The sequence below is a fragment of the Sapajus apella genome, unplaced genomic scaffold, assembly GCF_009761245.1.
Source record: "Sapajus apella isolate SASKATOON/1434 unplaced genomic scaffold, GSC_monkey_1.0 scaffold103, whole genome shotgun sequence".
NCBI lineage: Eukaryota > Metazoa > Chordata > Mammalia > Primates > Cebidae > Sapajus > Sapajus apella.
This window is the reverse complement of record NW_022437043.1, coordinates 5,907,509-5,929,854: the sequence shown is the minus strand read 5'-3', so window position 1 is coordinate 5,929,854 and position 22,346 is coordinate 5,907,509. Positions and strand designations below refer to the sequence as shown.

Genomic DNA, 22,346 nt, shown 5'->3' with positions numbered 1-22,346 from the left:
GCCGGGGTCTGTTTATCCGGGTCTTGCCGTTCCCGTCGTGCTTCGCGCACTACACTAGCCCCCTCATCCGGGTTCTCTCCCGGCGTGCTCTGCGCCGGGTTTGCTGGGGGGTACTCGGCGGTGCAGCCATGACTATACTCCCCAAAAAGAAGCCGCCGCCTCCCGACGCCGACCCTGCCAACGAGCCGCCGCCGCCCGGGCCGCTGCCTCCGGCGCCGCGGCGCGGCGGGGGCGTGGGCGTGGGCGGCGGCGGCGCGGGCGTGGGCGGCGGCGATCGCGACCGTGACTCCGGCGTGGTGGGGGCCCGTCCTCGAGCTTCGCCACCGCCTCAAGGCCCGCTACCAGGACCACCGGGCGCTCTTCACCGCTGGGCGCTGGCCGTGCCGCCTGGTGCAGTGGCGGGGCCCCGGCCACAACAGGCTTCTCCACCTCCTTGCGGGGGCCCAGGTGGGCCCGGCGGCGGGCCCGGTGACGCGCTGGGCGCAGCGGCGGCGGGTGTGGGTGCCGCGGGCGTGGTGGTGGGTGTGGGTGGTGCCGTAGGCGTGGGCGGCTGCTGCTCCGGGCCTGGGCACAGCAAGCGGCGACGTCAAGCTCCCGGGGTTGGCGCGGTTGGCGGGGGTAGTCCCGAGCGTGAGGAGGTCGGCGCAGGCTACAACAGTGAGGACGAGTATGAGGCTGCTGCAGCACGCATCGAGGCTATGGACCCTGCCACTGTCGAGCAGGTAAGAGCTGTGGGGTGATGGGTGGGCGGCTACGGTAGATGGGACCCCCACACTGTGAAAATACTGGAAGGCTGTTTGAGATCGCCCCAAGGGATCTAGGCCTTTTCACTGGGCCTGACAGTCTTCTCTCGTGGTAGGGGTGTGAGACACCTTCTTTCCTCTCCTCTAGGGATTTGGGGCCCGAGGCCCACGATGAAGTGGCAGACTTAAAGGTGGGATCCGAGGCCTCTTTTAGGGTCTGTAGTCGTCATTCCAGTTCCTGGGACCTCATCTTGTAGGGCCAATAGGTGGGAATTCTCCAAGAGACACAGGTAGGATCGCGCCCCTCTTGAACAGGAGTCTCAGGTTTCCCAAGAGACCTAGGTCTGTGTTCAGTGGCTTAAGAGCTCTTTTTCTCTGGGATAGAAGTTTGAGATTAGCCCTCCAGGGAAATCAAAGTGGAGACCTCAGAGATGGGGTATGAACATCGCCAAGGAGCCTAAGCCCCTTCAAGAGTCTGAGACACTCTGCATATAGGACCACCCTCTCCGCTTTGCTGGGTAATAGAACACAGGACCACTGAATAGCCAGACCTGAGAGCTCAAGGGTCCTAACTCTCTTCAGGGGCCTGAGAGTCCCTCTAGAATCAAGGTCCTGATAAACATATAACGCCCTCTTTAAGGAGAGAGATCTTCTAAGCTTTTTCCAGGGATATAAGGCTTTTTGCAGGAAGATATGATTCCCTTGCCCTTGGGACAGGGGCCAAAACCAACACACAAGGACCAGCAGCTTTACTTGAGTACATGAGACTCATCCCCTTTCTGAGTGACAAAGGTCTGCATTTTCTATCAGTGGCCTGCAACCTACCTCTTTGGAGACAAGGGCCTGAACCTCTCTTCAGAATACTAAGCTTCCTGTAAGAAGAGATGGGCGCTCAACGCCCCCACCTCCCACCAAGGGCCTGAAGCTTCTTCAGGAGAATGAGACTCAGAGCGTTGGATCCTAGGGCCTAAGATCTACCTTCTTATTGACTGAGGTTTTTAGGGACCAAGTCTGAGGCCTCTTCAGGGGCCTGGTGTCCTGCTGCAAAGGTGGTCTTTAGGAGACCCTTCTTCTTGAGACTGGTATCTGAGTGGTTTTGGGGGTTCAGACTCCCCATTCCACAAGGATATATGACCCTTTTACCCCAGTTATAAGGGACTGAAACATACCTTGGGGATACAATATCCCATCTTCTTCTCTGTAACAGTGGTTTGAGGCCCTTCGCCCTTGGGCCTAAGCTTCTTGTCAGAGACATAATGACCCATGTCTTGAGAACTTGAGCGTGAGACGACTACTCAGGGGACATGGGCAACATAGGATCCCAGAGATGATGTCTGGGGCCTCCCTGTGGATCTCTGCCTACCGTTAAGGGCCTGAGAGCCACTCTACCAAGGACACTAGAGCTTTCCTTCAGGAACAGGAGATTCATACATACCCTGGTGACTTCTGTGTCTAGAGGTAAGGTCTGAGCTTCCTTCTCAAGAAACTTGAGATGTACTGCTGAGAAACAGGAGGACTCCTCCCCCAGACCTGACCCCTGAGACCCTTTCCTTGGGGCATGGATAAAGGATCCCTGTGGAACAGGGTCCTGAGTCTACCCCCAAGGGTTTGAATCCTACCTCAGGTGTGTGAAGGCCTGTTCCCCACCTTAGGAGCTGATTTCTAAAACTGCCCTGAGGGTACTGTCATCTCACCTCAGACAACATACATTACACCCCAGTCATAGGGGTCATTTAGGGACATAAGATTTCCTGCCTCGGGGACTTCGGCCTCAGATTCCAACTCCCCTTGGGGATATGAATAGGGTAGGATTCTGAGGAAAAGAGTCTGGGGCCAAACTTTTGCTCTGGGACAAGAGATCCTTTGCCTTAGGGACTGGGGCCTGGCTCCCACTTGGGCATGAGGCTCTCCTACCACATTAGGCAATCCTTTCTGTCCGGGGAGAGGAATGTGAGGTCAACCTCTCCCATTGGATAGATGGACCTGGATGCTCTTCAGGGTCATATGAACCCCATATTCTGAACCCCCTTGTGGCCAGGGCCAAGAGGGTCCTCCTACTTTCTGTGAGAAGATTGTCAGGTCCTCGGGATATGGAGTGTGGAGCCTCCCCTCTGAAACCAGGAGTGATTCCGAGTCTCTCCCTGACCCAGCTGTGCTTGCTTCTCACCTCTAGGTCATGTAATAAGTTCTGAACTGCTTTTGACAAGCTTTTTTCTTCCCAGAGACAGGAAAGGGGTTTGGGACATTGCCACTCTGGAGAAACTCTCCTCCCACATTCCTTTTCCCTTTGGCTCAGGTAATCTTTCTGTAATTCACAGGGGCCCCAAGCCTTGTCTTGAGCCCCTCGTTCTTGTTCCCTTCCTCTCACCATTCTGGCACGATAAGCCATCCGTACTCAAGGGTCAGGACCAGTTATTTCTTCTCTCTCTGGTAAGGTAGTTTCTCTCCTCCCACAGAAGCAGGGAGCGATACATCAGTGGTCCCAGGGACAGAGGAAGAACATCCTGTGCTGGCATGAGAACTCAAAAACACCTCCTTACTCCCCCCCGCTTGAGATACATCCCTGGTTCCAGGTGCAAAGAGAAGGGACATCTTGTGCTGCCATTGTAACTCAGAAACACCTCCTTACACCCCTTGCAGTCCCTCCCTTATACTTGTCTTCACAAGAACATAGGAGTAAGCTGGGCATAGTGCTGTGTGCTTGTAGACCCAGCTACCTGAGAGGCTGAAGCAAGAGGATCACTTGAGCCCCGGAGTTCAAGACCTGCTTGGGCAACATAGTGAGACTTCATCTTTATTTAAAAAAACAAAAAAAAAAGGGCTGGGCATGGTGGCTCATGCCTGTAATCCCAGCACTTTGAGAGGCAAGTGGATCATCTGAGGTCAGGAGTTCAAGACTAGCCTGGCCATCATAGTGAAACCCTGTCTCTACTAAAAATACAAAAATTTGCTGGGCATGGTGGCACGCACCTGTAGTTACAGCTACTTGGGAGGCTGAGGCAGGACAGCCGCTTAAACCTGGGAGGTGGAGGTTGCAGTGAACCAGGATCACGCCACTGCACTCCAGCCTGGGTGACAGAGTGAGACTCCGTCTAAAAAAAAAAAAAAAAAAGAAAAAGAAAATCACATTCTATGGGCTTATGAAACCTGCCCTTCCTAATGACAGAGAAGAGGCTTTCTGTCCCTGCACTTTTTGGGACAAAGATGATCCTCTTCTCCCTTCCTCACCTGGTCCAACTGGAGAGCTTTTGGGGATGAGAAGAGGGAACATTCCTCCTACCACTGCAGTATTGCTCCTAAACTGTCACTGGGGCTGTTTGTAGCCTGGAGGTGAGTTGGATCCCTTGGGAAGAGAGGGAGTTGTTGAGAGGGAGTCTGGATGGCGATTCTGGTTCCGGTTCTGACTACTTGGGCTTCCTCATTGTCCTGATTCTCTGAATGTATCTCTACTCCCTTTAGGAGTCTTTTTGGTACCCTGGGGTCCAGGTGCTGGGTGGGTGATGATGTCAAGGGTTACCAGGCATGGCTGCCTTGCTGAGAGTCTGCTCTATGAAAAGGTCGGCCTGTAAGCATCCTGAGTTTGGAGACCCCACAGAGAGCTGTTTGAGAAGGGGCATATGAACTGAGGTGGTGGAAGAAGCTGGGCGTGGTACCATAGTTGTTGCCTGGGTTCCAACTCTGGGTCTTTCAGGGCTTTGCTGGGTGAACCAGGGTAGGTTCTACCTATGCTCTCTGGGCCTCAGTTTCCTTACTGGTCGGGCAAGATGCTGGTGAGGTGGTGTTTAGCTTTGGGATTTTAGGGAACTCAGTCCAAAGCTCTCTGGACCTGGAGGTGATAAAGAATGATGGATGTCTTTTGAGGAGGAACTGGGTTTCTCCCCTCTCTTCCTGGCTCCTCTGTTCCCTTTCAGCCATCCAAGCTTGGTGGGCAGGACAAGCAGCCTGTTTCGTATGAGGCTCAGGGTTGAAGAACAGCCATTTTTTGTGGGCAGCCGTGTTGTAGTGAACAAGCTCGGTGGGATTTCCTGTCCAGAGGCCTGTTGGATAGTGATGTAGAGAGGTAGAGTTGTGTGTGGAGTTTGGGCTTCGGAGCAAGGCAAGCTTTGAGCCATCATCCCTCAATTCTTTCATCACCTTCCAGACTTCAGTGTCTCCTCCTTAACTGCTTTATAGCTTTAGGCAAACTACTTCCCCCCTCAGCTGCCTTTATTGCAAAAGTTCATTCATGTCCAGCTGTGAGTGTGTGACCTTGCTCACCTTGGACCTTGTTGGGTTCTTCGTCTTGGCCAGAATAGGCAGTTTGCCCCAGGGTCATCTTGGTTCTTCCTAGAAGACTTTGTCCACTCCTAGTAACCTATCTTTGGTAGCAAAAGCCCTTCATTTGGCATCTAGGAACCTGCTGATTTCTTGGGCTCTTCTTACCCCACCTGGAATTGGGTAGCTAGCTGGTAGGGAAGCAGGAAAGGGTCGCTGCCCAGGCAACATGGATATGAGTCCTGTTTCTGCAGTAAGTTTTTTTGTGGTCTTCAGGCAGTTCACTTTTCTGGTTCTTGGTTTCTCCCTCCATGAAATGGTTAGTGGTGATGAGGGAGGTTAGACTCACTGCTCTGAAGTAAGTTGTAGTCTTTTCTTTAATTCCCTGCTGCCACTCTCCTCATCCTTCAGGCAAGTTTTAAGTGGGACCTCTTGACTTTTGGGGGTTGTACTAGGACATTTCAAGCAGCGTTTAGCATCCTCCTTGGCTGGTGCTGAGCCCTTGGATGTGTTTATTTTAACAACTTTAATGAGAGGTAATTCATGTACCGTACCATTTACCTATTTAAAGTGTACAATTCATTGGCTTTTAGTATATTCACAGATCTGTGCATTCATCACTACAGTCAATTTTAGAACATTATCATCACCTTAAAGAGAAATCCTGCACTCCTTAGCTATCATCCTCCAATTTTCTTATCCCCTTCCTGCCTCTGGCAACTACTAATTTACTTTATGGCTTTATTGATTTGTCTATTCTGGATGTTTCATGTAAATGGAATAATATGCAGTTATTTGTTACTTGGTTTTTTTCAGTTAGCATAGTATGTTCGAGGCTTATCCACGTTGTAACATGTATCAGTACTTCATTCCTTTCTACTGCTGAATAGCAGGATAACAGGATCTTGGTTTTTGTTTTTTGTTTTGCTTTTTTTTTTTTTTTTTGAGATGGAGTCTCGGTTTGCCACCCAGGCTGGAGTGCAGCAGCTTGATCTCAGCTCACTACAACCTCTGCCTCCCGGGTTCAAGCGATTCTCCTGCCTGAGCCTCCCGAGTAGCTGGGATTACAGGCCTCTGACACCATGCCTGGCTAATTTTTGTATATTTTTAGAGATGGGGTTTCACCATGTTGACAAAGCTGGTCTTGAACTCCTGACCTCAGGTGATCCACCCTCCCCGACCTCCCAAAGTGCTGGGATTACAGATGTGAGCCACCATGCCCGGCCAATCTTGGGGGTTTTTAGTCCCCCTCCTCTCAGTGGCCTAGCCAAAGGTTGGGGCCTTGCTCTTTGTCCCTTCTGCCCTGGAGGGGTCGTGTTGGTCCTTAGAGCGCAGTGTGTCTATGTTTCTCTTTGGATGGGTTGCCTGTGTTTTGTCCATGGAGCCAGGCTAGTGTTCCTGGGTGCTTTGCTGGAGGGGGTGGTCTTGGCACCAGGGCTGCTGAGACAGAACTGTGAATCCCAGAATACTAAATACCTCTTGGCCATGGGCTCTGGGAAGACATCTGTCCATGAGCTGCCACTGCTGGTGCCATCTTTTGTCCTCTCCCCACTTCAGTGGCAGCCCATCCATCCATAGGCAGAATCAGTAGCTTCCCAGGCTGAGAGGGAGATTCCAGGGCCCTGCTGCCTTAATTCTAACTTCTTACCCTGGAGGATGCTAGGTAGGTGGACCCTGAAGAGTGGGATCCATGCCATGTTGTCTCACAGCTGTGAGGCCCTAGGGCTCAGACACCAAGGAGTGCTACCAATGTGTATGTTAGTTTCCTGTGGCTGCTGTGATATTACCACAGACTGGGCAGTTTAAAACAACAGAAGTTGGCTGGGCACGGTGGCCCACCCCTGTAATCCCAGCACTTTGGGAGGCCAAGGCGGGTGGATCATGAAGTCAGGTGTTCAAGACCAGCCTGGCCAAGATGGTAAAACCCCCATCTCTATTAAAAATACAAAAATTAGCCAGGCATGGTGACAGCGCTTGTAATCCTAGCTACTTGGGAGGCTGAGGCAGAGAATTGCTTGAACCCAGGAGGCAGAGTTTGCAGTGAGCCAAGATCCTGCCATTGTACTCCAGCCTGGGCAACACAGCGAGACTCCATCCCAAAAACACAAACAAAAAATACAGCAGAATTTTATTCTCTCACAGTTCTGGAGGCCAGAAGTCCAAAATTAGTTTCACTATATCCAAATCAAAATGTTGGCAGGACCATACTCCTGGAAGCTCTCAAGGAGAATTCAGACCTTTTCTAGCCTCTCACGGCTGTCAGCATTCCTTGGTTTATGTTATGGCTGCATCATTCCAATCTCTGCCTCCATCTTCACCATTGCCTTCTCTGTATATGTGGTTTCCTCTTCTGTTCTTATTAAATTTCCCTCTGTCTCTCTTTTATAAGGACACTTGTAATTGCATTCAGGTCCTAGCTGATACTCCAAGATAACCCCCCATCTCCAGATTTAATAATGTAAGTTAATTAGATCTGCAAACACCTCCCCCTCCCCCTCCCCTTCCCCTTCTCCTTCCCCTTCCCCTTCTCCTTCTCCTTCCCCTTCCCCTTCCTTTCCCTCTTCTGACAGGGTCTTACTCTGTCACCCAGGCTGGAGTGCAATGGCGCAGTCTTGGCTCACTGCAACTTCCACTTCCTGGACTCAAGTGATCCTCCAGCCTCAGCCTCCCAAGTAGCTGGGACCACAGGTGTGAGCCATCATGCCCGGCTAATTTTTTATTTTTATTTTTATTTTGAGATGGGGTCTTGTTCTGTCGCCCAGGCTGGAGTGCCGTGGTGTGATCTTGGCTCACTGCAACCTCCACCTCCCAGGTTACAGCAATTCTCCTGCCTCAGCCTCCTGAGTAGCTGGAATTACAGGCGCCTACTACCACGCCTGGCTAATTTTTGTATTATTAGTACAGACGGGGTTTCACCATGTTGGCCAGGCTGGTCTCGAACTCCTGACCACAAATGATCCACCTGCCTCAGCCTCCCAAAGTGCTGGGATTACAGGTGTGAGCCACTGCGCCTGGCCTGTATTTTTTGTAGATATGAGATTTCGCCATGTTGCTCAGGCTGATCTTGAACTCCTAAGCTCAAAGCAATCTGCCTGCCTTGGCCTCTCAGAGTGCTGGGATTACAGGCATAAGCCACCACACCTGGCCCTACGTTTTTCATTATAAGGTAGCATTTACATGTTCCAGGGGTGTTAGGGTTTGATATCTTTGCGTGGCTATTAATCAGCCTACTACAGAGGCTTTTTTCCCTTCCAAGGAAGGGAAGGGAACTCATTAAGTGGTCTCTTCCCTTCAAATATTACAGGGGAAGCCCTTAACATTTGAGTCTGCCCAGCATCCCTATTATTGGGAGGCTTGGTGTCCCCATTCACAGATTGGAAAACTGTGGCTCAAAGCAGTTCTTCACATGGCTAATAATTGGTGGACCTAGATTGGAACCCAAGGCAGTTGGGTTCCACAGCCTGCTCCAACTTCACTTGGGCCTTTAGACCACTAGGTGACAGAATTTTGCCTCAGCTCCTGGGATCCCGTGGTGTTAGAGAGCTTTACTCGGCTTTTTTATGGAGGCTCAGAGATAGGGAGGGACTTTCCCACAGGCTCTGCAATGGGTTTGCAAGGTTCACAGCCTGGACTTGACCTCCTCAGGCAAGGGCACTGTTGGAGCTTAAACTTATCTATGGCTGAGCTATCCCCTACCCCCAAATCGTAGCAGCCCTTCCTAAGCAACGTTTTACCCTCAAAGGGAGAAAGAGAAAGGCCAGAGCCCAAACTCTTCAGGCTGCTGATGCCAAAGCCAGTGGGTGGCTAGCAGTCCAGCCTCTAGATCCAGGCCTGGATGCCAATTTGGCTGGCCCAGGACCCAAACCCCGCTGTGCAAGGGACCTACTCAGGTCTCTTTCATTTTTAGAGACAAGGATATTTCATGAATGGACTGCAAGGTATGTCCTCCATGCTCTGGCTCGTGGGAGCCTTCCCTGTTGTCTCTACACTAGGCTTTGCTGGTATCCAAACTCCAGCTCCTTTCTCTTTCTGCCTTTGTTTTTTTTTTTGTTTGTTTGTTTGTGTGTTTGTTTTTGAGACAGAGTCTTGCTCTGTTGCCTAGCCTGGCTGGAGTGCAATGGCACAGTCTCAATCTCAGCTCACTGCACCCTCCGCCTCCCAGGTTCAAGTGATTCTCTTGCCTCAGCCTCCTGAGGAACTGGGATTACAGGCACACATCACCACGCCTAGCTGATTTTTTTGTATTTTTAGTAGAGATGGAGTTTCGCCATGTTGGCCAGGCTGGCCTCAAACTCCTGACTTCAGGTGATCCACCCACCTTGGCCTCCCAAAGTGCTGGGATTACAGGCGTGAGCCATCACGCCCAGCCTCCTTTCTGCCTTTGTAAAGTGTGGGTAATGTTTCCTGCCACCTGGGCTGTGGTCAGGACAATTAAATGAGGTCACTCTTTGCATCTGGTGTGGGGTAGATATTTAGCTAATATGAGTTCATCTTCCTGGCCCTCTCTGCTTACCTGCCTAGTACTACCCAGAACTTTAGCTCTACTGGATTCATTGCTGGGCTCTGGGCATCCCTGGTGCTTTGTGGCAGAAGTGACTTCATTTCCCAACCAGTTAACAAGCATTTTTGGAGGTCTTGATGTTTTAATGCTTTGCTCAGATGGCACCTCCTCTCAGGTGCTTGCCTAAATGGGTGGGTCAGGTCTCTGTTTCTTTTCTTTTCTTTCTTTCTTTCATTTTTTTGAGACAGCCTCACTCTGTCACCCACCCAGACTAGAGTGCAGTGGCATGATCCTGGCTCACTGCAACCTCTGCCTCCCAGGTTCAAGCGATTCTTCTGTCTCAGCCTCCTCAGTAGCTGGGATTACAGGTGTTTACCACCACACCCAGCTAATTTTTTGTTGTATTTTTTAGTAGAAACAGTATTTCACCATGTTGGCCAGGCTGGTCTTGAACTCCTGACCTCAAGTGATCCACCTGCCTCAACCTCCCAAATTGCTGGGATTACAGGCGTGAGCCACTGCACCGGGCCCCTCTTTCTGTTTCACGACACCTGGTATTCACCTTTTTCATAGCCGTATTCATACCTTGTGGTGGTTACCAGTTTCTCTGTCTCTCTGCTAAGTAGTTTGTGAACTTATCAAGAGTAGAGACTAAATCTGATTCATTTCACTGTCCTCACTGCCCAGCCCAGGATCGATCTTAGTAGCTACCTGGTAAGTCTTTCTTGGCTGGATAATAGGAGCCCCTCTCCTGTTTGATCTCCTTTTCTTCTCTCTTTTTTCCCCTCTCTCCACAGGCAGGAAGTTGTGTTCCCTTCTTTTTTAAGAACCTTTTCTTCTGTCAGGTTTGGTATTATAGTTACGGTTGCAGCATCCCTGCTGGAGACCCCTGGCTGGGGCAGGCCCATGACTCTGGGAGATGGCTAACCCTGTGGGGCTAGGATGGACTTAGGGATAACTGGCTGGAGTGTGTTAATCCACAGGCTCGGGGGCAAGGAGGGGCACCTGGACCACTGGAATGTTGTGTACAAACAGGAGTCTTTGTGCTGCCCATAGAAGCTCATTAAGGGCTTCCAGATGCCTTTGTCATCTTTAGAAATCTAGCCATGTCTTCCTGGGGTATGGGCCCTGATGATGGGGCTGACTGGGTATTCCCTTGTCAACTCTTCATCCCCTCCTGTCCAGCTACTCAGAAGGACTTTCTGAGGGCTTCTCAGTTGTACATAATCTCCGTGCTGATCTCGTCTGCTTCTGTGATTGGCAACAACCTCCTCTAGTATATGGTACGTTATTTAAAAATAATCTTTAGGTCCTGATACTTCTCTGAACCTGTTGACAGCTCTGTCCAGTAGATCAACATATCCCCCATTCCATAGGAAACTGAGACTGATATCGGGCAGCAGTGTGACGAAGCTGGGGTTGGAACACAAAGCTCTTTGCTTCTGAACCTTGTGCTTACAGCTTTGCCAGCAATGCCTCTCCTCTGGCTTTTCTAGGGGATGGGTTCCACCCCTTGCCTGAGCTGGGGACAAATAGCCTTATGGATAGGTGGGCCCCTATATCTGATTTCTGTTACCCTGGATCGTATAAATCCCTGGGTAGGGCCGTGTCCCCAGGGAGCAGGCTTGGGATGCTGTAGTTTGCAGCCCTGTTGCTGGGTCAGGCTGGCTGCTTCTGGTAGCCAGCAGAGGGCGTGAGGGACCCAGGAAAGGCTGATCTGCTGCTTCTGGTTTGTTTTGTTTTGAAATGAAAATTATCTTTTAAAAGGTTATGTGGTCATTTTTTTAAAATTCAAAAATATGTATTTATATAGGTTCATTTAACTTGAACCTTTGCGGTGCTAGATGTGCTTTGGAATTTAGGAAAAATTCAGAATCTATAACACTCACCTGGTGTATATACTTTGTATTATATAACACCTCCAGCAGGGTCTGAGGCAGTATCTCATAATCAAACACTTGAATATTTTCTGCATTGAAATATTTGAATATTCACCCCAAGTGGGATAGATTCTTGTCAGTTCTGGTCAGGTTATCATGCCAAATGAGTTAGATAAAGACTTTTGATTTTCAAAGCTTTTTGGGTTTAGTATACCTTTATAAAAGGGAAATGGGCCAGGTGCAGTGGCTTGTGTCTGTAATCCCAGCATTTTGGGAGGCCGTGGTGGGCGGATCATGAGGCCAGTAGATCAAGACCATCTTGGCTAACATGGTGAAACCCCATCTCTACTAAAAATACAAAAAATTAGCTGGGCATGGTGGCACGCACCTGTAGTCCAGCTACTCGGGAGGCTGAGGCAGGAGAATCGCTTGAACCTGGGTGGTGGAGGTTGCAGTAAGCCAAGATCACGCAACTGCACTGCAGCCAGGGCGACAGAGCAAGCAAGACTGTCTCAAAAAAAAGGGAAAGTGAAATAAAATTGCTGATAACACCAGGACTTAGGGGTGATATTTTGCTGTCTAGTCTTCCCAATTTTGTGTACATGTGTTCGTATACATACATAAGTATATATGTGTATAAACGTGTTTGTATATATATCTGTTAAATGTGTTTAGTTACAGATGAGAGCATTGTTTGCAGACTTGTGACTTATACAGCATATCTTGGAATCCTCTAACTCTTTGTCAGATTCAGGATCTAGGCTCTTGCCAGTGACGTCCTCTTCAACATCTTTCCTAGATGAAACTCCTTGACGTAGAGCCACATTCTCCACCCAGACACTTGCTGGGTCTGAGTCTCTGGCTGTCTGGTGGAATGTGGCTCCCTGGGCCAGGCCCTTCAGGATCAGCAAAAGTCAGAAGGCAGTTGGGGCCACTGTTCTCAGGTTACAGTACTTGGGACCCTTTTGGAAGCAAGTCTTAGGTTCACCCAGCAACTGATTCCCTGAAAGAGTCTCCTACTTCACATTCATGGAGTGGTCAAACAGGGCTGAGAACTTTACTTTGCCCAACGTCCTCTCTGTCAATGATCTAGGCCTCTCAGGAGCTTAAGGTTGGGACCCTGGGGAGGGAGTACAGGTCTTCCCTGTTGCTGACTCCCACCTCTTCCCTCCAGCAGGAGCACTGGTTTGAAAAGGCCCTACGAGACAAGAAGGGCTTCATCATCAAGCAGATGAAGGAGGATGGTGCCTGTCTCTTCCGGGCTGTAGGTGAGTCTCTGCCTTAGTCCTTAAGGGCCTAGGACTGCCCCTAAGCAGTGTCCCAGTTATCAGGAATAGCCCCTGAGACAGGGTTGAGGCAGTTAGCTAATCTTTTAGGGACTCTAGACTCCACCCTCAAGTTGATATGTGACCTCTAGCTGTGGGTCTTGAGACATTGTAGTGGTGGAGGATTAATACTAATAATAGCAAGAATAGTGATAAAGAAAATAACATCCTTTGGGACACATTGGTCTGTCAGGTGCTACAGGAAACCTCTTTGATTCCCCACTAAGCTAGGTGAGTGTAGGCACTATTGTTGCTTCCATTTGTCAGAAGAGAAAAGTGGCTCAGAGATTGGGGGGTGACTTTTCTGGAGTAAAATAAGTAGTAGAGTTGGGATTCAGTGTCTGGGTTAGATTAGTCTGAGGCCCATGCTCTTAACCATAGCACACTGCTGTCACCCTGGGCTGTAGGACCCCTAGGTTTATACCCAGATCCCATCTCTGGTGTGTTGTGAGTCTCCGTTCCTCAATCTGTGTGTATGGGGGCTATGAACCTAGATCTCTACAAATTTCTTATATAATTTTTTTTCAACTTATACGAAAGAAGAAGGATGAACCCTCATGTACCCATCATCCAGCTTCAAAATAGTCAACACATGGCCAGCCTTGTTTCATCACTATCCCACCCACTCTTTCTCACTCCCCTGAAACAAGAGTATTTTAAAGCAAAACCCTGACATTGGATCATTTCATTCATAAATATTTCTGTATGTTTCTCTGACAGATACAGACTTTCTTCTTTTTAACGTAATCAAAATGCCATTACTGCACCTAACAGAATTAATAATGCCTTAATACCATCTGCTATCCAGTCTGAGCTGGATCTTTGAGGCCATTCTGGCTCTGAATCTATGACCCAATAGATAGTTGTAGGTCCTGTGCTAGGGTGAAGAGGAAGCTGGGAGTGTGACCTGATCCTCCCTTTGATACTCTGATATCTACCAAGGAAAAGTACCCTCTGATAGGAGCTTTGAGCTGGGAGTCAGAAGACCTACCTTCTAGTTCTGGCCCTGACTTGTAACTGCTTGTGACACTTGGCCTTGGTTTTCCCGTCTGTGAAATGGTGTTGATTCTCAGTGCCTCTTTGAGTTCCTTCTTGGTCTGCTGTTCTCTCCGTCTTTGGGTACCCCCATGTCTACTGGTGGGCTGGACTGTTTCAGGCCCCATCCCTGGCTGCGCCACTGATTCTCAGTATGACCTTAGGCAAGCAACTCTTCTTTTTGAGCCTGTTTCCTCGTCTATAAAATGGGGCTAAAAGACTCTCATGCTGTAATGATTTAATGAAGTTGCTTTGGTAAATCCCTTTAGTGCCTGACGCATATAGCAGACCCTCAAGGAACAGTAGTATTTGTAAAACCCAGATGCCATTTTCAGTGATGCCTCAGAGTCACATGTGTTTGTTGAAAGGGTGGAGTGAGTGATCTCCTCTCTATTCTGCCAGGCAGAAGAGGCCCAGGCAATGGGCTCTGTTGGACTGGGGAAAAGCTCACCCCTCCTATACCTCTGGTTCAAGTCTCTGTTCTCCCTGGGATGTTTCCCAGAGGAAGAGCTGGGTTTGGGGGCATCTTGGACAAAAGGAAGGCAAAGAAAGAATAGATGGGGGCCTGTTAGGTGCTAGGCCCTGTGTCGAGACCTCAGGCTGGATGTGGGGTAAGCAGGGCTGCCAGTGGAGTTAGGATCAGAGAATGCAGCAGGCATCTGAGTCTTGGGCAGTCATTGAGGGTAGGCCCTGGGGCTGGCTAGTGAGCACCTGGCTTGTGTAGTAACTCTTATCAAGAGCAGAGAGAGAGAGTGAGAGAGTGTGTGTGTGCGCGTGCGCGCGTGCGTGTGTGTGTGTGTGTGTGTGTGTGTGTGTGTTCTAGCTGTTCTCCCCAAATACCCCCGACCCTTCCTCCCACTGGGGCCTTCAGTAAGGGACCTCCACTTACAGGAAGAGCTGACCATGGCAGGTTGAAGGCCTTTCCTTATCGGCACTATGACTACACATTTCCCCTGACTGGGCTGCCTTTGGCTTTTCTCTGTAAAACCTCAGAAGTCTGTGGCCTCTCCCCAGAAGTCCATGGCCCCTGGTCTCTAGGCCTTATCTGGAGGTTTCCCTGGTGCAGAGTGCATAGTACATGTGCCTGGGAAGGGGACTTTGTCCCCGGGCTTTTTGCTGTCCCCCGTTTCCAGCCTAGCCTGGATGGGGACAGATGGCAGTCAGCTTAGGCTGTAGTGTGAAGCCCTACAGGCTGACTTCCTGCCCTGTGTTGAACAGTGGAAGGAACGTGTAGCAGAGTTGGAGTGGGGGGGGGTGTTGCAAATGTAGAGGGCACTGTTTCCTTGACCCCTGCTGTGTGCTAGGCATTCAGCTAGGTGCTTCAGGCTCACTTGCAAAACTTGGATCATTATCCCATGAGACAGGTAAAAAGATTGAAGCATAGAAAGGGAAATGACATGCTCAGAGCCATTAGCCAGAGCTGGCCTGGGAACCCAGAGGTGTCCAAAGGACACATTTTTTTTGTTGTTGTTGTTGTTGGTGGTGGTTTTTTTTTTGAGAGAGTTTCACTCTTGTTGCCCAGGCTGGGGTGCAGTGGTACAATCTCGGCACACTGCAGCCTCTGCCTCCTGGGTTCGAGTGATTCTCCTGTCTCGGTCTCCTGAGTAGTTGGGATTACAGTCTTGTGCCACCATGCCGGGCTAATTTTTGTATTTTAGTAGAGATGGGGGTTTCACCATGTTGGTCAGGCTGGTCTCGAACTCCTGACCCTCATGACCTACCCGCATTGGCTTCCCCAAGTGCTGGGATAACAGGCATGAGCCACCGTGCCCAGCCAGGACACATTCTTTTTATTATTTTTTATTTTTTTATTTTTTATTTTTGAGACGGAGTTTCACTCTTGTTACCCAGGCTGGAGTGCAATGGCGTGATCTCGGCTCACCGCAACCTCCGCCTCCTGGGTTCAGGCAATTCTCCTGCCTCAACCTCCTGAGTAGCTGGGATTACAGGCACGCGCCACCATGCCCAGCTAATGTTTTTTTGTATTTTTAGTAGAGACGGGGTTTCACCATGTTGACCAGGATGGTCTCAATCTCTTGACCTCGTGATCCACCCTCCTCGGCCTCCCAAAGTGCTGGGATTACAGGCTTGAGCCACCGCGCCGGCCAACACATTCTTTTTATGATCCTAGGACCCTTAGCTTCTTAGCTTGGTTGTCAACTGGCAGATAACCTTGGCTGTGTTCCTTGACTTCTCTGGGCCTTACCTCCTCCAAGTAGGAGCATGTGGCCATCTATTGTTGGGAGTCTTGAGGCAGGTGGCTTTCTGCCTTCTGTTCCCCTGGATTATCTTCTTTTTTTTTTTTTTTTTTTTTTTTTGACAGAGTCTCGCTCTGTCACCTAGGCTGGAGTGCAGTGGCACGATCTCAGCTCACTGCAGCCTCCACCGGCCAGGTTCAAGCAATTCTGCCTCAGCCTCCTGAGTAGCTGGGATTACAGGTGTGTGCCACCATGCCTGGCTAATTTTTTTTGTATTTTCAGTAGAGAGTAGAGATGGGGTTTTATCATATTGGCTAGGTTGGTCTCGAACTCCTGACTTCATGATCCACCTGCCTTGGCCTCCCAAAGTGCTGGGATTATAGGCGTGAGCTACCATACCCGGCCCATCACCTGGATTATCTTCCTGTAGGGTCCTACCATTTGCTTTAGAGACATCTGAGAACTGCCTACTCCCCAGGTAGCTGCCTGTCTGCCATTGGTTCCCCTGAGTGAACCAATATGCATTGGCTGCACTCAGTTCTCTCCCACCTCCTCTTATTGGGGATTCGTGAGCATAGGAACCTGAGCCTCAGAGGTAGCCTCAGTGGCCCACTCTGTCCCTGCTATGCTCAGATAACCTCCTCTTGGAAACGTGACTCTGCATCTCTCCCTTGCTCCCTCCCTCCAGTGGCTTTGACTCAGCAAAAACCTCTAACCCTGACAGGGTCCTGGTGCTAGCGTCTGTGGGCAAAGTGGAGGCCACATGGTTGTTTCTACATGAGCCATGGGGGAGCAGCAAGGTCTGTGCATGTTACCAGGATGAGGCCCAGAAACATTAGCTAGGCCCACTCCTCTGGGCCTTTTGGTCTTGGAACATGGACCATCAGCACTAGGAGGGATGGATCTGAGATCAATTTTGACTGTTTTATAAATGGGGAAACTGAGGCCTCAAGAAAGCTAAGACCCTACCCTATCTAGGCCATACAACCAGTGTCAGAACATTGGTATTTGAGGTTGAACCAGGCCACAGAATGAAGAAGATTCCCACGGGCCATTTCTTGTACACCAGTTTCTTTCAGCCCCTCTCTCCCCTGTATCCTTCAGTTCTTCTCATCCTTGCAGCGAGAACCCTTAAGCAGAGGAGCACACATCTCAGGGACCAGGCTATCCAGGAGGATGAGTTCTCCTGTCTCTCCCACTGAGGATATGCCAGTTGTGGTTGTTGGGGCCACAGACCAGGTCACACTACAGCTGCTTGACAAGCAGGTGAGACCTTTGTCCTGGCTCATATCCTCAGGAGATTTGTTCTCAGTGGGACCAGGGTTCCCACTGGACTAGGAGGGTAGTGTGGAGCAGACCAGGTCCCTGTCTCCTCTGCGGCTGTGTGTACACATGTTTGTGTGGTTTGTTTTTAGGTTCCCTGTAGATACCAAGCTTCCTTTTTTGCCCTTAGTAGAACTTACTATGGCTCTTCTGGCAGGTAAGCAGCTATTTGGGGAGTAGGCAGTTCTTAGCTGTCTCTAAAGCAAATGGTAGGACCCTATAGGAAGATAATTCAGGCTCCCGTGTCTTGCTTCTTCACATAAATCTGGGTACATACTGGTTACATTACATTGGTTACATAAGGACTTCTCCCAGACAGCAGAGGTGAGAGGTTGAGGCTAGTCTGTTAGAGCTCTTAGGGTTATTTCCCCTGCCCTTCACCTACCCTGCCAGAGGCTAGGAAAGAGGTTGGTGGGATAGGGGATTCTTCAGTTTGTAGAGCCTCACATCTTCAGTCTTTCCTGGTTAGTGGCAAGGGCATCTGCTCGTTGAATGTGATAGTTCTCTGTTGCTGTGGGATTTGTTGGGTGAGCATTTAGCTTCAGGGAGCATCTTTGGCAGGCTCTGCTGGGCGTGTATACACATATGCATTTCTACATCGTCTGTGTGTCCAGAAAAAGGAAAGAAGTGGGGTGTGTATGGGGAGGGTAAGGTTGGCCTCTGTGACCCTAGGGAGAGTTAACAGTCCCTGATATCTGTAATCTCTGCCCATTCCCATGTCTTTCCTGGGTTCTAGCTGATTCCTGCTTGTACTGGTATGGAAACTGAGGCACACAAGATCAGGTCCTGCCCCAGGGAGTAAGGTGACTAAGATGGTAGCTAGACTGGGGAGAGGGTGGTAATATCACCTGGGGCCAGCAGCTACCTTTGAGAGCGTGGCCTCACCTTCACCCCCCAGATGTGTGATTCCAGGTCAGCTTTGCCACATTTCTGTGTCCCCTGTATAAAGTCAGAGTGTTTTGGTAAGAATAGAATGAGTGTGAGTGTGAAAAGTCTTTGGTGGAACCAATTGTAGTATTGTACTGAGGATTTCTGAGCCCTGTTGGAGATGGGAACAGAGGTAGAATGGTGGGGGACCCCCTTCCAGCTGGCCTCTGGGAGGGGAGAACAGGTGCAGTTTGCCCGCAAGTGCAGCGTCAGCAAGAGGAGGAGTTTCAGTTTCTATAAAAACAAGTTCTCTGAATTCCCCTTCCTCTGCAGGTCATCCCCCCAACCTCAGACCCCTCCAAAGGGAAGTCTAGCCTGGCGCCCAGCCCTGTGTGCTAGCCTTCTGGGAAGAGGAGGGCTTTCTGGAGGACAGAGGTGGAGCTAGGAAAGTCAGAGAAATGAATTCTTTTTTTTTTTTTTTTTTTTTTTTGAGACAGAGTTTCGCTCTTGTAGCCCAGGCTGGAGTGCAGTGGCGCGATCTTGGCTCACTGCAACCCCAGCCTCCTGGGTTCAAGTGATTCTCCTGCCTCAGCCTCCCAAATAGCTTGGATTATAAATGTCTGCCACTATGCCTGGCTAAGTTTTTGTATTTTTAGTAGAGATGGGATTTCACCATGTTGGCTAGGCAGGTCTCGAACTCCTGACCTCAGGTTATCCACCTGCCTTGGCCTCCCAAAGTACTTGAATTACAGGCATAAGCTACCACACATGGCCAAAAAGGAATCCTTGTTGAGTACTTCCTATGTGTTTAGCTCTGTGCTTAGATGCTTTTCCTGCCTTATATTACTGGAGAAATCCTTCTATTCTCCTTGTTGTGGGGGGTACTATTGCTGTTTTCCTTGGTTTGGAGATGCATATTTTCTTCTACATTGATGATTCCAAACTTAGGGTATACCTTACAATCAGTGTGATGGGTTTCCCCCCTCAAAAGCTGTGATTAAATACATGTTATACCATATCACCTAACAGTGGCATCATAGGATTGAGGAGAGAAGGTGGTATTTTACATTTTACAGATAAGTAGAGAAGTGTCATAACTTGTCCATACTTTAAGACCCTATTTTATGAAGCCTGTATTGTTAATTTGATATTAATTTGACTGCTGAAGTTTTGAACTAACGGCTCAGAGGTAGACTTGTGGACCTTTGGTTTCAGTAAAGATAGAGAGCCGGGAGAGGACATGCAGCCTAAGCTCTGCTTTTGGGGCTTTCCTCTGGCTGAGGAATTGCAACAGAAATGAGGAGAAGGGCTTTATAAGTGGTTCTGGCAACATTCTGGCTGACTTGTGGGTAACTAGCAATATGAAGGAATCGTTGTCCTCATGACAAATGGTGCTCCTGTTTCTTGACCACCTACTGTGCCTTAGGTGCTTGGCAGACCTCCTGTGTAGTTTTGACAACACCCAGCAAATGGAAGGGGAGTTACTGTCTCCACCTTATGAGGACATTTCAGCTCAGAGAGGTTAAAGGCCTTATCCATTGCCACACAGCTAGGAGGCAGCAGAGCCTTTCTGCTAGGCAAAGGGGTCAGTGGCAGAGAAATGGGACCCTCAGGGTTTTCCCCCAGCTGCCTTCCCTGTTCCACGGTGTCCTCTCTTTCCCCCATTTTCCTGCATCTGGCTTCTAGCTCTTGAAGATAGAACTCCCAGGCCTGGAAATGACAATTGACTTTTCCATAGAGATAGGTTTTCTCCAACACCTCAGCCTATCTCTTTGAGCCTGGCCAGCCAACCCCTATTTAACCCCTTCACTCTCATCTGTGTTCCTGTTTACTGCAGCTGCTGACAGTACTGCCTCCCAGCACCCCAAGCTCAGCCTACAGAAATAGCTCCTCAGGCAGCTCACTGTGCGGGCTCTGTGGTTCTGGCTTCTAAGAAAGGCAGCAGCAGGGGGCCCCCAGCCTGTGCACAGGACATGTGACTTGCTGGAAATGCCGCTGAGGGGGCGGGGAAGAGTGTGGCCACAGAACCCACATCCTTGTTTACATTGGTGAAGGGGCTACCCCTTCCCGCCTTCACAACCTCCACACCCCCTCACCTTTCAGGTCTCTTTGCCTCAAAGAGGACTGGAGACAATTGTGGGCCCTATTTTCTATCTCAGAATAGCCTTTCTCACAGAGCCCTCCAGAGTAGGAAGGGGAAGGCAGGGAAGGCGTTCGTCTGACAGTTTTCACAAAGGTAGACTGACAGGGAAGAACTTAGAAGTGTTCCCTCCGAGGCGGGTGGATAACGAGGTCAAGAGATCGAGATCATCCTGGTCAACATGGTGAAACCCCGTCTCTACTAAAAATACAAAAAATTAGCTGGGCATGGTGGCGCGTGCCTGTAATCCCAGCTACTCAGGAGGCTGAGGCAGGAGAATTGCCTGAACCCAGGAGGCGGAGGTTGCGGTGAGCCGAGATCGCGCCATTGCACTCCAGCCTGGGTAACAAGAGCGAAACTCCGCCTCCTCAAAAAAAAAAAAAAAATAATTAAAGAAGTGTTCCCATATGACCTGATCCTAGCCCAGTGCCCTAAGGGAGATTCCATCAGAGCAGTGGTCCTCTGGGGAAACAAAGGGAAATTCCCTAAACCAGTGGAAATCAGACTTGCATGATCTTTAAGCCCACTTTAATTTCACAGGGAGAAGAGCTCCCTGGCTTACCCAGCCTATTCATTTGCTCAGTAAACTTCTGATTTCCTTTACTGTATCGGGCCCTGAGCTGGGGGTGCACTTTGGTGTGAACTGCCCTTTGCCTTCAGTGGGAGCCCAGTGTGGTCGGGCAGAAGTCTGTGCACACCTTTGATAAATCTGGTGATAGAGGTGTCCTGGGTAGTGGGAAACTGTATTAAAGAACATGTTGGGCCAGGCACGGTGGCTCACACCTATAATCCAGGCACTTTGGGAGTCTGAGGCGAGAGGATCGCTTGAGTCCAGGCGGTTGAGGCTGCAGTGAACTGTGATCATGCCACTGCACTCCAGCCTGGGCAACAGAGCGAGACCTTGTCTCAAATAAATAAATAAATAAAGAACACATTGGTGTTTGAGAAGTAGGCAGCTGACGAGGATGGAAGGAGCGTCCTGAAGAGAAGGAACGGCATGTGTGAAGATCCTCAAGCGAAGCAGAGGGAGTGTGTTTCCTTCTCGCCTTAGTTTGACCAAATCTCACGACGCCTGGACTATTCGGGCCACAGGCTGCCCATGCTGAGTTAAGCTAAAGTTAGTTGCATGTGTGTCTTATCTCTTTTACTAGACTGTGTGCTCCCCGAAGGTAGGGGCAGGATTTTACTCACCTCTGTCACCTTCACAGTATCCCATATTCAGGCCTCCCTACGGAGGAAGGAATTCTGATTTACTGTGTGGCTACTCTGTCCCAAGCCCAGTGGTAGTCATTTTATACCCATTATTTCATTTAATCCTCATAAAAGGCCTACCATGTTGTTATCCCTCTTTTTTTTTTTTTTTTTTTTTTTTTTTGTGAGACAGAGTCTCACTCTGTTGCCAGGCTGGAGTGCAGTGGCATGGTCTCAGCTCACTCCAACCTCTGCATCTTGGGTTCAAGCGATGCTCCTGCCTCAGCCTCCCAAGTAGCTGGGATTACAGGCGCCTACCACCACACCCAGCTAATTTTTGTATTTTTAGTAGAGATGGGATTTCACCATGTTGGCCGGGCTGGTCTCGGACTCCTGACCTCAAGTGATCTGCCTGCCTCGGCCTCCCAAAGTGCTGGGATTAAGGTGTGAGCCACTGTACCCAGCCTGTGAACCCTCTTGTTCGCATTTTACAGAGGCATGTGAGGCTCAGAACACTTGGGTCACTTGCCTCTGTCACTCAGCTCTCTAGTATCTGGCAGAACTGTGCTTAGAGCCCATTTTGTTTTTTCCTTTCCTTTTTTGTCTTTGTTCCCTTTTTTTTTCAACCTATAAAAGCCGTGCTGATTCGTGGGAGTCAGGAAAACTGAATTCCAGAGTTGACTCTCTCACAAACTGAGTCTTTGTGACCTTGGACAAACTACAAACTCCCCCTGAACCTCAGTTTCCTCATGTGGAAAGTGAAGGGAGGGTGTGGGAATCAATAGTGTTTGAGGCCAACCTATGGAACTTAGAATGTTCTTGATTTCTCTGAGTGGCCACGTGTACCCTAGACAAAGTCATCTGCCCAAGAGGCCTGTGGCTGTGTTCC

The 22,346-nt window shown here is 49.7% G+C and overlaps 1 protein-coding gene across 4 annotated transcripts in view; it reads left to right on the top strand.

The window, feature by feature from the left end:
* The window catches only part of OTUD5 (OTU deubiquitinase 5), a 32,893-nt gene continuing 10,547 nt past the window's right edge, over positions 1–22,346 (top strand). For 3 of the 4 annotated variants that reach the window (XM_032258657.1, XM_032258654.1, XM_032258653.1), the window contains exons 1-2: positions 1–722; positions 12,553–12,646. In XM_032258657.1, coding sequence (XP_032114548.1) covers positions 129–722; positions 12,553–12,646 — 688 coding nt within the window. In that variant the 5' untranslated portion in view covers positions 1–128. The remainder of the gene's footprint in view (positions 723–12,552; positions 12,647–22,346) is intronic. The other variant, XM_032258658.1, reaches the window with a different exon arrangement.